The sequence below is a fragment of the Nomascus leucogenys genome, chromosome 12, assembly GCF_006542625.1.
Source record: "Nomascus leucogenys isolate Asia chromosome 12, Asia_NLE_v1, whole genome shotgun sequence".
In the NCBI taxonomy this organism is placed as follows: Eukaryota; Metazoa; Chordata; class Mammalia; order Primates; family Hylobatidae; genus Nomascus; species Nomascus leucogenys.
Window position 1 is genome coordinate 34,125,517 of NC_044392.1, and position 13,730 is coordinate 34,139,246.

At 47.6% G+C, this 13,730-nt stretch overlaps 1 protein-coding gene across 2 annotated transcripts in view; it reads right to left on the reverse strand.

Annotated features, from left to right (window-relative positions):
- The window catches only part of RCSD1 (RCSD domain containing 1), a 79,200-nt gene that overhangs the window by 19,860 nt on the left and 45,610 nt on the right, over window positions 1-13,730 (reverse strand). The window contains exons 2-3 of one of the 2 annotated variants that reach the window (XM_030824028.1): window positions 5,148-5,249; window positions 3,604-3,693 (exon numbers count right to left, since the gene is read on the reverse strand). In XM_030824028.1, coding sequence (XP_030679888.1) covers window positions 3,604-3,693; window positions 5,148-5,249 — 192 coding nt within the window. The remainder of the gene's footprint in view (window positions 1-3,603; window positions 3,694-5,147; window positions 5,250-13,730) is intronic. The other variant, XM_030824029.1, reaches the window with a different exon arrangement.

Genomic DNA, 13,730 nt, shown 5'->3' on the forward strand with positions numbered 1-13,730 from the left:
TGCATGTGCTACATCATCATACGTACTCTCTGTTAGTTGTAGATATTTTTGTGATGAATGAATGCCAGGAATCTTGTCTGCCTTTGAGATCTATATCATGTAAAAATATTAACTCTGTGTTTTGCGTAAAATCTCCACAAATATGTGAGAATGGTGACAGTGATAGGATGATGATGAAGAAAAGGAAGAGGATGACTTCCATGTGGTTGGACAGAGGCCAAGGCAGAGAAGGGATCTCCCCATAGTGTGGAGACCAATGTGTATGACCTACTCCTTGACCCCATGTACTAATTTTCCTTAACTATAAGAAGAAGAACTACACTGATCTCTTAAGAAAGATTCTGAGATATTTATGATGTGAGATGATTGTATTTTAGTGACGGAAGGAGGGAGGCTCACTCAACTGAACTCCTTGTCATCTTTTTACAGCCCAACACCAAGGGAGAGCGTGGGCTGGACTCACAGGATCCCCACTCCTTCTAATTCTAGTTTTGGCAGGAGCCAGACAATGCCCCTGGCCTCAGCCTCCTCTACCACGATGCAGCTGGGCAGGAATACATGATTCTAAGGACTCCCGCTGCCTCTGCCTCCATGTGTCTTCACTGTCAGGTATGTTCCTATAGCAGTCTTTCAAGGAGCTTTTTATCTAGGATGAGTATAAACAGCTTCCAGCCCCAATGAAAGTGCCCTTAGTTTCTGTGCTTTACAGGGAAATTTCACATGGGCTGGGGTTTTCAGAGAAACTTTTAGAAACCGCAGCAACAATTTTGCTGATAAAGCTCACTTCACATAATACTATGAGTTCTTCTCTTCCCTGGCTGACCACTGTTTTCTAAAGTCTGTGGAATTCAGTGGACCCTGCCCCTTAACCACAGTATAGTACTGGGGACCCAGCTGATGCTCCATAAAACCCTATTGATTTGAATTGCAAAGCAGAAAGAATCCAAAATAACATCTAGTGCAGTTCCTGGAAATGACAGCAGGTGGCATCATTTCCTTTGCGGTTTAACAAGGGGCTTCAGGCAAGTGGCTGAGACTAACAATCCGGTGGAGAAAAACCAGCCTTCCATCCCTATATATGTATATATATATATATATATATATAGATGTATTTACATGACATTATTACCACGTCTAGAAACTATGGACTAATTTCCAGATGGGAATGCTTTTCAGCCTTTTCTGAGTAGAGGAGGCAGGATCTGTGGCTGCATTAAACACCCCTTTGGCTGGCTCTTCCAGAGAGGGGTAACTCTTGGCCACCCTGCCATCAGGAGGGGCCCTGCAGTCAGCAGGTGCTGTCAGGGGGCTGACCCCACTGTCTCAGACCTGAGCAAGCATAGCGGGTCAGGGATGAAATGACCCTTCCTGGCACTGTGCATTGGGAACCGAGGGGTAGCCTGACCGGGGCCCTCCCTGCAGGCCCCCAAGGTTTCCAGCATTAGAGCACTCTGCAGGCTGAGCTACAGGAGTATGGAAGGAGAAATGTGGACAGCAGCCTCCAATTAGCCCTGCCAGACAAAGCAGGCTGCCCATTTTATTTCTATGTGAATTTCTTTTCTTTCTTTTTTTTTTTTTAGAAGGAGTCTTGCTCTCTCACCCAGGCTGGAGTGCGGTGGCGTGATCTTGGCTCACTGCAAGCTCCGCCTCCGGGGTTCACACCATTCTCCTGCCTCAGCCTCCCAACTAGCTGGGACTACAGGCGCCCGCCACCACGCCTGGCTAATTTTTTGTATTTTTAGTAGAGACAGGGTTTCACCGTGTTAGCCAGGATGGTCTCAATCTCTTGACCTCGTGATCCGCCCACCTCGGCCTCCCAAAGTGCTGGGATTACAGGCATGAGCCACTACACCCTGCTTCTATGTGAATTTCAAGGCCGTGAAAAGTCATTGATCCCTGGAGGTAGTGTCCTTTCAATGTGCGAGCAGCCTGTCACTCTAGGCAGGACTTTCTAAAATCCACCCTTGGACTTATCCAGCCCTTGGCCATTATAAACCATTTAACTTCTGGATGATGTGCCCCATGGGGTGAAACCTGTGAATGCATTTCCACAGAGCTGCCAGGATGGAGCTGTTTAACCCAATCACTAGCCTAACTCCCTCTGCTTTTACTCCAGGGGATAAAACTTCCCTAGCCAGCTTCTCTGATCTGTCTGGTTAGTGTTTTTGCCCTCATTTCACAAATAAGAAAACTGATTCGGTATGGTGCGGTGACTTCTCCTGGGCCAAGCCCAGGCTATCAGGGGGCAGCCTCACATTAAGCTCTGAATGCCCATAACCTCAACCCATTGCATAGCAGCGGAGACACCGAGGCCAGAGGTCTCAAGTGGTTACAAGGAGAAGTTACAGAGGTTACAAGGAGAAGTTGATCCTCTGGAAAGAGAAGTTGTTGGTATGTGTTTGGTCACAGCACTGGCTGATGACCCCATAAAGACACAGCATCATATTGTTGGCACTTGAAGAGATCCAAGGAAAACCTCAGTGTTTTTAAACTGTGTTCCTTGGGGTTCTCATCCAAGAATAAGACCCTTGTTCAGCGGGGAGAGAGTATTCTGAGAGCATTTGGGGCTCCAGGCCTCGCCTCCCCCATCTCACTTGACCTGGGGCAGTGATGAGTTTCTGCTTTATCTCGTGGGCTTCTGCTTATAAGCCTTAGGTTGACAAAAAGGCTTGAAAATCATTGATCTACTTCAGCTGTTTCACTTCATAGATGAGAAAATGTAGGCATTAAGATGCTTGCCCAAGTTCACATAGGGCACCTAATGGCTATTATCAGGGTGCTGCTCCCCAAAAAAGAAGGGGAGAGTAAAGAGGTTGTTGAAGTGGGATTCGGGAATGACATTGTCTTTGGCTTGCTTGCTGTATTTTGGGGTTGGCCTCCCAGGTGAGATGACAGAACATACAAATCCATTTCTGGCACAGACTATGATCACAGTGAAGGTTCATGGGTTGCTGGCATAAGGTGTGGAGAAGGCACTCCTGCAGCTACAATTAGATAAATAAAGATAGGAGAATATGCAGGCTAAGAACCTATTACTGTCTATGATCCATGATACCAGAGCCTTTATTATGTTGGTAACGTTGGCTATTTATATCTGAGGGCAACGAGGCCTCCTGTGCGCTCTGGTTTTCTTCCAGTGATCTTGAACAATAGCCAGACTTTACAAGGATACTGCAGAACCACGGGGTTTTCTCATGCTTCCGTCCTGCCCTATGTAAGTGTAGCCCCCTTTCCAGGTACCTTCTCCACACCTTATTCCAAAATCATCTAAGTCAGACCTGGGAATAAAACAGAACATTCCTGGCTCCTGAATTGGGTCTGTTAATAATATATGACCCATTCTCTTTGCTAAAATTCTCAGGCTTGGAAAATAGTGTTCCTGTCCTTGACAAATCATAAAGGAGCCTCAGTAAAAGGGAGGAGGGAGGAGCCTAGTTTCCAAAGTAAAGGATTCAGGAAACATTTAAGAGGAGATTCTCTCTGAAATGGAGAAATTCCCTGCACAGAGTCTGAGCTTTAAAGTATGAGTTTGGTGCTGCCTCCTCCAAGAAGGGGAAAGAAAACCCATCACAGCGTCCTCTGAGCCCCAACAGCAGCACTTACCTCCTCACCATTCTGGCCCAGGTCTACCTTGGGGGGGAACAGGGGGAGGGAACAGGGCGGTTTCCTTCGGGTTGGTTTACTGGCTGGTGTCTGGAGGGAGGGCGACAGACAGACACACAGAGAAAAAGAGAGCACTGATCAGGCAACAGGGAGGAAGAGCAAGGAAGTGGAAACTGGTTTCAGGAAGGTTTAGGGATTTAGGAATGTTAGGATGTTAGGGAAGTGTAGGAATATTTAAGAATGGGGGAAGGTAATGGCGTGTCTTTGGGACAGCCCGCTTACTATTTAAATTAATTCTATTTACCATCTACCCATTTTGACTTTCACCCTCTCCGCTCTATTTCCTTTCCTGCTAGAACATCCTCTTTTACTTGAGATTCACCAACCTGAATCACACTCAGTTTTCAGGCAGTGCCAACACCTGAGATCAATGCTATCTTCTTTATCCTTTATAACATGCCTATACTGTCTAGAAATCATGAACCTGATCTTTCAGATGGGAAAACAAAACCCCAAAATAGTGCACCTAAAAATGCAAGGCAAATAAGTACTCACTTGCCCCAAGGGGCCACGATAGATTTCTCTCCACCTTGGGGCACCCTTCCCTCATCTCACTTGTTTGTATTTATTTATTTATTTATTTTGAGACTGAGTTTCGCTCTTGTTGCCCAGGCTGGAGTGCAGTGGTGTGATCTCGGCTCACTGAAACCTCCGCCTCCTGGGTTCAAGCGATTCTCCTGCCTCAGCCTCCTGAGTAGCTGGGATTACAGGCATGCGCCACCACACCCAGCTAATTTTGTATTTTTAGTAGAGAGGGGGTTTCTCCACGTTGGTCAGGCTGGTAGCGAACTCCCAACCTTAAGTGATCTACCTGCCTCGGCCTCCCAAAGTGCTGAAATTACAGGCGTGAGCCACCATGCCCGGCCCCCTCATCTCACTTCTAATGAGCTTCTCACACTGCATGACTGAAGAAAATCTAGCCCAAATCTCTCCAAAGTTAAGACCCTCCCTTGTCACACTTTCCTCTACTGGTCACCGGACGCTCTTCCTTCCTGATCCCTGGTTTCCTATCTGAATGTGCCTTCCTTCAGGTCCTCTCTTCTTTCTCAATTCTCAGTTTGGAGTCTGCCCCAGCCTTGCCCTGCTCTGGCTACAGGGCAGGAGCTGGCTGTAGGAACTTCTTTATTCTGACACAGTCCAGGCCCGGCACAGCTGTGTGAGATCTAAGTCTGTATAGGTGGATGATCAAGATGGAAATGGATACAGATGCTCATCTCTGCCCTGTGTCTGATTCCTCCTGGCCAGAGTGCAGGCCTCACCCTGGTGGGGACAGATTCTGCCCAGGCACAGCAGCAGTGAGACATTCCTCACATTCAGAGAAACCCCTCCAGCCCCTGGCTTCTCTTCCTAATTTGGTAACTACCAAGCCTCCTCCCTCCCTCTCCGCTGGGCCTGACCAGATTTCCCCTTCCTCCTGCCCCCTGCCGAAGAGGCTGCTCTGAAGCGGCCTGACTCACCTCCTTGGCTGCAGCGGCCTGACTCACCTCCTTGGCTGCAGCGGCCTGCTCCCTAAACCGCCCGGCCAGCTGGGCCACCGAGGGGGACGAGGAGTTGTCCACATTGGCATTGGTCTCTGCCGGTCTTTCCTGGCAAATCGAGGAGAAGAAACAGTTAATCAGCAAATGGGTACCAGATGCCATGCACGGCACTTGTTTTGTGGCCGCAAGCAGGAATGCTGTGACAGTGAGGTACTTTAACAGCATTATCCAACTGGCTTCTGCATTCAAGGACTTAAAAAATTCCCGTCAATCACATTTAGTGAATATCTACAATGCTCTTGGCCCTGGGTGTGGCTTTGGGGACCTGGAGACAAACAAAACCTGGTTCTTTCCTGGAAGGGTGCCCAGGGATGTTAGAGGCAGTACAGGTCCAATTTTCTCATTCCTCAAAGACCCCACTGGCAAAGGGCAATGTCTGTGACAGTGTACGAGTATCCTTACCTCATGAACAAGGGTGAGCAAATGTCCTTTACTGAACTTGAAACACATATATATGTGTCTTATGTTCCCTACTTGAGTGCCATGGGTAAAGAAGTGTTCAGTAAATATTTGTGGAATTTATAAATAAGCGACAAGAGAGCAGATAGCACAGTGGATGGGAGCCAAACTGCCTGGATTCAAGCACTGACTTGCTCCATCTCTTACCAGCTTGGGGACCTGGGGCAAATGGCTTAGCCTTTCTGTGCCTTGACAAGGATGGCTGTAGCACATCCCTCATCAGTTGTTTCGTGGATTAAATGATTTGCTATATACTCAGAGTGCTGGGACAAGGCCTGGCACATCGCAAGTGCTTTGGAAGGGTGGTTGTTATTGTTACTGGTGATGAGTCTTGCCTCCAGTGTGGTCATCAGTTTACCTTGGCTGACCCTCCACTGAGGTGCCCCCAGGTTCCCTGAAGAGGCCAAGATGCACCCCAGGACACCATTTATTCTCATGTACCATTTGTCACCAAGACACACAGAGTAAGTTGGTGATGCTGGAAATGGCCAGTTCATTTCTGCCTTGTAACAGGAGGCCTACATAACCACTTGGTTTGAATAAGATTTTTTACATGTCCAGTCCGGGAGACATTAGGTTTTTGTCTTTTGCCACCATGACGGCAGCACTTCTTACACAGACTTCCAACTCCCCCATCACTTCCCCTCCTTACATCTAGTCTGAAAATGGGAGGATTTGGGCAGCAGTTTGTCTGAGAAAGTCCATCTCTGCCTTTCCCTGGCTCTCGTGGTCTACGAAAACAAAGGATGCTTCTCTCCAGCAGCGAGCTTACTCCCTTGTACACACACACACACACACACACACTCTTCCACGGCCTTCCTTTTGTGCTAAAAGTGGTGTGTCCGAGCTTTCTTGTTTGGGTGCTCCCTCCAAAGTAAATAACTTTAGTCATTCTAAGATGCTGTCCCCTTGGAGCAAGGGAGGGGCAGATCTCCTCACCTCCCAGCCACTTCCGGCAGGGAAGTTAAGTTAATGTGGCAAAGCTTTGAGAAGAAGGCTTTGACAGGCCGGACATGGTGGCTCACGCCTGTAATCCTAGCACTTTGGGAGGCCGAGGCAGTTGATCACTTGAGGTCAGGAGTTCGAGACCAGTCTGGCCAACATGGTGAAACCCCATCTCTACTAAAAATACAAAATTAGCCGGGTGCTGTGGTGTGCGCCTGTAATCTCAGTTACTCGGGAGGCTGAGGCAGGAGAATCACTTGAAGCTGGGAGGCAGAGGTTGCAGTGAGCCAAGATCACACCACTACACTCCAGACTGGGCGACAGAATGAGATTCCGTCTCAAAAAAAAAAAAAAAAAAAGGCTTTGTTTAGGGATTTGAAGGAACTGCTGGGGCCATGGACTTTCCGATCTGCGAACGGCTATTCTGGAGGAAAAGACACTTACCCCTTTACTGTGGGTTGCTATAATTCAAGCTCATCTCCATCCCAGCCTAACACCAAATGCTGATTTTGCATAAAGATATAAAAGGATTCACCTCTATTCAAGATGCCAGATTTCCCCATGATGCTGGGGGAAAGCCGAGGAGTGCGAGGCCCCACCCTGATGAGTTCCCCACTGGGAAGGGCTCCTAGACTTGACCCGTTTTACCCTCACACTTGCCACATAAGGAAGTCAGAGAATGGAACAACGAGAAAGAGGCTTGGGGACAGTGTGTGATTAATTGAGCCGTTCTTGGCAAAGACGTTGGCTGATTGGTTTGTCCATCTGTCTAACTTCCTGCCCACATCACAGATCAGTCTCTCTGTCCCCTGCTATTTATGCTTGGGTCCTGCTGACAGTGCGCTTTACCTCAGTTTCAAAGGCGCCAATCACTGGTGGAGCAGGAAGATAAATTCCAGTTAAAAATAGAGCTGTTTAGGAATCAAAAGCTCCTCCCTTACTTCCCTGTCTCAAAACTAGCCTTGGCAAGGGGCTCAGAAGTGAGAGAACTCTGAGGCTTCTGGAAGCATTTAGGGCTTAAAAGCTGGGTTGAAGGAAAGATTCTATTACCTCTGAGTTTGTTTTCCTGGAACCTAGTGAATGGCTTTTCTTTAGACTAAGGACTCCAGAGCTTGTTGAAGCTTGGCAGAACCTCACACCATCAGCCCCTCTCCAGACAATTCCCATCCTCTTTTGCAGAAGACTGATTGATTATTACCGTCTGCCCTCCGGGCACATTAAACCCAGAGAAGGCAAGTGACAGCCAGAGTCACACAGGACAGGCCAAACAGGATAATCTGTGAAACATCTGACTCCAACTCCTGAGATCCAGTAATGGACATCGGTTAAGTAGCATCATTTGTGAAAGTGCCTTGGCAACTCTAAAGTGCTACACAAATCTCAACATTATTATTAGCCTCTGAGTTGCATAGGTGCAATGGAAGAAGCGTGGTCTTGGGGATGAATCGGGGCTGGCGGCTCAGCCTGTTTGACGCCTTGCCTGGATTTCTGTCTTGCAGTCCTGGCAGGTACAGCTGCTAACCCCCCTCCGGTGTGCTCAGCGCCACACCACCTCAGCCATGGGCCATGAGCTCTTCATGGCGGTCTTGCTAAGGCTATACCCTCACCTTGACTGTTAGGTCTGAGAACTTCAGTTTCTCTACCTATTCCCAGACTTTCCTGAGACACCCTTAGCCTCTTTGGATTAAATGTTCTTCCTCTGTTCCTGTGGTGTCCATAAAGTACTTAGCACAGAGCCTGAAACATAGCATGTGCTTGGCTGGGCACGGTAGCTCAAGCCTGGAATCCCAGCATTTTGGGATTCCAAGGCAAGAGGATCTCTTGAGCTCAGGAGTTCAAGACCAGACTGGGCAATAAAGAGAGACCCCCATCTGTATACAATATTAGCCTAGTGTGATGGCGTGTGCTACTCAGGAGGCTGAGGACAGAAGATCGCTTGGGCCCAGTTGGTTGAGGCTGCAGTAAGCCATGCTCACATCACTGCACTACTGCACTCCCGCCTGGGCAACAGAGACTCTGCCTCAAAAAAAGAAAAAAAAAACAGGGCTCATCTAAGGTTGGTTTCTTCCTCCTCCTCCTCCCATCTGACCTGGTCTGCTGTCAGGGCCTGGGTACCTGCTCACAGAATCACTGACACCCTCAACTCACCCCCCTGGACCATACCCAGATGTAAGTCCCTCCCCTGCCAGCATCTACCCTCTAGGTCTTGGTCATTGCCTTGACTTCAGCTTGTCCTTTCTTTTTGGGCCATTTTCCATGTCTTAGATCTGTTTTCTGCACTCATCTCCCTTTGTGCCCTGCTTTAGCTCACACTTGTCTTTACAGATCACAGGCCTGCACTCCATCTTCCTGGGCCCAGGTCTTGCTTACGAAGCCCTCCCTGCTACCTTTCAGCTGGGCCATGCCAGGTAACTCGGAAACCATGCCTGTGGTTACTGTCTGGCCTGACTTTGCCAAGGCCAGGAGAAAATCACCTCTGGTGTTTACTTTCTATTTCTATGGGACTTTTTTCTGAGAACTGAGGAGCCCCTGTGTCTGGACAGCATGGAACTTCCCCTCCACTGTTGCCATGTTGCGTAAACACAGTTTGGATACTGCTGACCATCCACATAATGAGACCTTTATGTACAGGCCAGACTAGGCTCTACCTGCTTCCCAGGCTCTGCTCTGTCTCTCCAGCCTTCGCGCTGGTCCAGGGTCTCAGTATCTCCCAGCCTTTGGGCTATGGCTTAGGGAAACAAGGCACCAGGGAAGGCCTCATCATCTACAGCTTAAGAGAAGATGCAGTGAGAGAGCCCAGTGTGGGACTGGAAGAACTATGCTCTTGGCCAAAAGGAAGTTTCTCTCTCTCACCAGAAATAGGCCAGAGCCCAGAGCCTCAAAGGTCTGAGGTATGTTTGCTTCTTCACTCCTCCAGAACTGAAGGGGATCACCCCTTCCAGTGTGACCATGCTTAAATCATCACTTCGTAAGGACCACCATAGAATCTCTCTGAAATACTGCAATGACTCTAGAATCTTCCTTTATGACCTTACTTATCCCTAGTTCTTCCATTTATCCCAATGTTTGACCATTGCCATCCTAGGAGGATGGAAAGGGTTCTGGACTGGGAACCTGGTAGGTCCATTTGACCTGCTCATCTACCAGAGTACCTCCTATGTGGGAGGCACTGTCCTTACAGCCTTTGATATATTTTCTGTAACTCTTACCTCTCTAAAAGAGGAAACTGGGGCCCAGAGTTGCTAAGTAAGTTGCTATTCAAGTCAGTAAGTGCAGGCGTGAGAATTCCTGGATTTCAAACTTATAGCTCTTTCCACACAAACATGCTGTACTAACTCTATGCCTTTACTGGAAGAGTTAACTTAGTCTCCTGTTAATAGGCATTTACTGGTCTAGGCCCTGAGATACATCAGTGAACAAGACAGTCCTTGCCCTTCAGAAGTTGCTACTTCAGCAATAAACAGGTACACAGCGAAACCGTAAGATACTTTGTTAAATGCTGTGAAGAAAATAAAACAGGGCACTTATTTTATGGGAATGTGGGAAGACATCTCTGAAGAGAGATCACGTGAGTTGAATCCCAGTTGGGGAAAAGAGAAAAGGAAAATTGTTCTGAGCAGAAGCACAGACAGAAACAAAGGTTGAGGGGCAGAGAAAAGAGAAGGGTGGCAGGGACAAGAGGGGGCGGGAAGATGCGAGTGGTGGTGTGAGGCCAGCTACATTGGCCTCATGGACCAGAGCACGCAGTTTGTGTTTTATCTTGAGCCAGCAGGATGTCATCTGGAGGGTTTCAAGGAGGGATGTGACCTGAATCACACATCAAGGGGCTCTCTGTGGAGGAGGGGCAGGAGTGGAAGAGGGTGAGCAGAGGCAGGTGCTGGCAGTGGTCCAGCTGAGATTGGGTCAGCAGTGAACAGGGCTTGTGCAGGGGGATGGAATTTGAAGGTCAGGCTGCTGGGAATTACTGGCGAGTGGGTGTGAGCAAGGGAAAGAGAAGAATCATGGATGACTCCTGAGGGTTTGACTTGGATAACAGGATGCATGGGGTATTTGCTTCTGGGTTGGAAAGCCATGTTGGGGAGAGAGGGGTGGGTGGGGCTAGGTGGGCAATGAATAGTTCTTCCTTGGTCATGAAAGTCTGACATGTCTATTAGATGTCTAAGTGGAGATGCAGTGCAGGAGGTGGAATATATACCCAAGTCTGGAGTTCAGAGAAGTGTTTCAGGCCGGAGAGCCACTAGCTAGAGATGGTAGTTGATGTTACCAGACTGCATAAAGTCAGAGGAAATAGAGAATAGGGAAGAGAAGAGGCCCAAAGACTGAGGTCTGGGTTTTCTCCTTAGTCACCCTAAGCTGCCTTTCATTCTCAATGTGAGGGGACTGGTCCTGTTATTCCAGTGGGAGCCTGGAGGGCATTTTGGTGTAGAATGCAAATGGGATGGGCTTGAAAGGAAAATAAACCTCAGACCCCAAAATCACTAATCCAAAGGGAAAAGTCAAGCTGTGAAACGCGTCAGGCAAATCTGCCTCCCGCTTTATTTCTGAATAAGATAGACAAAGATTAAAAAGCGACATACCCCCCTCATAATTTTTCCCACTAGAAAATTCCTTGTGGGCCTCAAGATCTTTACCCTAAAACAGTTTTGTTGAATTTTACCCTGACAATGTAGACAATGTAAATTGATAGCTTATCTTCACAGGTGCAGGACAAAGGACAGAACTCTAAGTCACTCTCCTGCTCACCCGAGACAAAGGCATATCTGATTGCTTCCTCTGATGTAAAAATGCAGATTCACTGAGCTATGGAGGCAATAGGGGGACTGTTTCTTCTGCTCATCTCTCACATGTAAATTGTGTATCTGGTGAAAGGCTGATCAAAGTCTGAAAAGAATGCAACCATTTGTCTCATCTACCCACACCTTTATAAAATTTCTTCCTGTTTCCCCAATATTCATCCTTTCCCCTTTAAATATTAAGGCCTTCAACATCATCTTTGGAGAAAGGCACAGACCTGCCTCCTGGGGGCACATCCTTAACTTTGGCAAAATAAACTTTCTAAATAAAGACCTGTCTCAGATACTTTCGGTTTACATGGGTTAGGGCCAGAAGATTTCTTTGACTAAAGTGATAGAGGGTAAGAAATCCTGAATGTCACTCATGAATGTTGCGTGCCCCATCCACATTGTTGAGTCATTTAATCACCCCTTCCTGAGCATCTATAGACACTGTAGAATGCATTGGGGTAACCGTGATGGCCCTCAAGGAGTGAACAGCCTTTTTCAGGGGTGAGGAGAATACAGAGAGGTAAAGAAGAACTGCAAGAAATAGATAAGGTAGAGGAATTGAAACAAGTATATATTAACAAATACATGTAATCAGATATTTCGCACAAACCCAAAAAAGTCCCAGATGTCCCCTACCTAACCACTTGTAGGCTTTAAGGATCTGAAAATGGCAGGTAATTGGTCTCTGCAGCTGGCTCCCAGGGAAAATCCCACCTGAGGTGCTCCACTCACAAAAAGGACCCACACGCAGGCACTGAGCCCAGGAGTGTGTCCCTGTTTGGAAACTCCAGGGCTTCCCATTTGCTCCCAGGACTTGGCATTGTCACCCAATAGTCCAGACGGGATTTAGCTGTCCTCACACTGTGGGGAACAGTCCTGGCTGTCTCAGTGGTTTTAAAATCAGCATAGTTCACAGCCTCTGGTGCCTGGGAGGGTCCTCCAGGTGGGGGTTTGTAGGTTTAGTAGTGATGGCTAGTGTCTGGGCAAATTCCCAGGTGCCAGCAGGAGACCATAGAGGAGAGGGAGATGTTCATCCAGAATGTCATTGCAGTGACAGGATTTTGTCAGTGTAATTTGGGAGATGATGGTGGGAAATTTGTCTCTAAAATGTGCTAACTGTTGTACAAGCATAAAGAAAGAAAAGAAATTATTTTGAGTCTGGTGGGGGTGCGAAAGCACAGAGAACAACAAATTCAGAGTCAGATCTGGGTTTCAGTCTTGCTTCTGATATATGTTGGGTGTGAACCTCTCTGAGTCTCAGTTTGCTTGTTTGTAAATGAGGCCATTTACATCTATCATCCTTTGGTTCAACCTAATATGCAAACACTTATCTTGTTTTCTGGCAGCGGCACCGCCCTTCTTCCATGGATGGCAGGAAGGAGGCTGATGCACTGTCTGCCCTGGAGGGTGCACTATGCTTTACACTGCTCTATGAAGGGAAGCACAGAGCTCAGGCTTTGAGCCAGATGGTCTGGGTTCAAATTCCAGCTCTACAGTTACTAGTTCTATGGCCTTGGGCAAGTTACCTAACTTGTCCGTGCCTCAGATTGCCTGTCTGTAAAACGGAATGATGATGATAGTAGCTATGTTACAGGCTCATTGGAAGGATTTAATGAGTTTTTGTACGTGAAGTGCTTAGAACAGGGCCTGGCGTGTAGGAGGTGTTTGATAATTGTTAGCTATTACTGGATGTTGGCTATGGGGCTAGCAGCATTCCTGAATACTCTGAGGGATGTCTAGGCTTGCATCCTAGATGTCTAATCTTCTCCTGTCCTTCCATTCCCTCTTGGATACAGAAGTCCCAGATAGAGCCCCAGCTAGCTAAGATGTGCTCCCTGCTGTTTGCAGCCATTCTTTGCTCAAGAATGGACCATCTGGACTCAGCGATTTTGGTGGGCTCTTTTATTACTAAGGCAGGAGCTTAACAGACACTCTCACCCCTTCCCTGAGCTCATATCATCCCTGAGAGATGGATGTGCGTGGTATCTAGCAATTAAAAAATAAATACAGCTAAGTTTCACTTTATGGCTTTTAGGGTCATGACAAGGGTTTTGAATACTCACACATCCCAGCTGTGCAGAGCTCTGGGTCAAGTCAAACAGCTGAACCAAAATATCAAGTCCATGTCTGACATGGTTTAGCTGTGTCCCTGCTCAAATCTCATCTTGAATTCTAGCTCTCATAATTCCCATGTTTAATAGGAGGGACCAGGTGGGAGGAAATTGAATTATGGGAGCAGGTCTTTCCCATGCTGTTCTCATGATAGTGAGTAAATCTCACGAGATCTGATGGTTTTATAAAGGGGAGTTCCCCTGCAAAAGCTCTCTTGCCTGCCGCCATG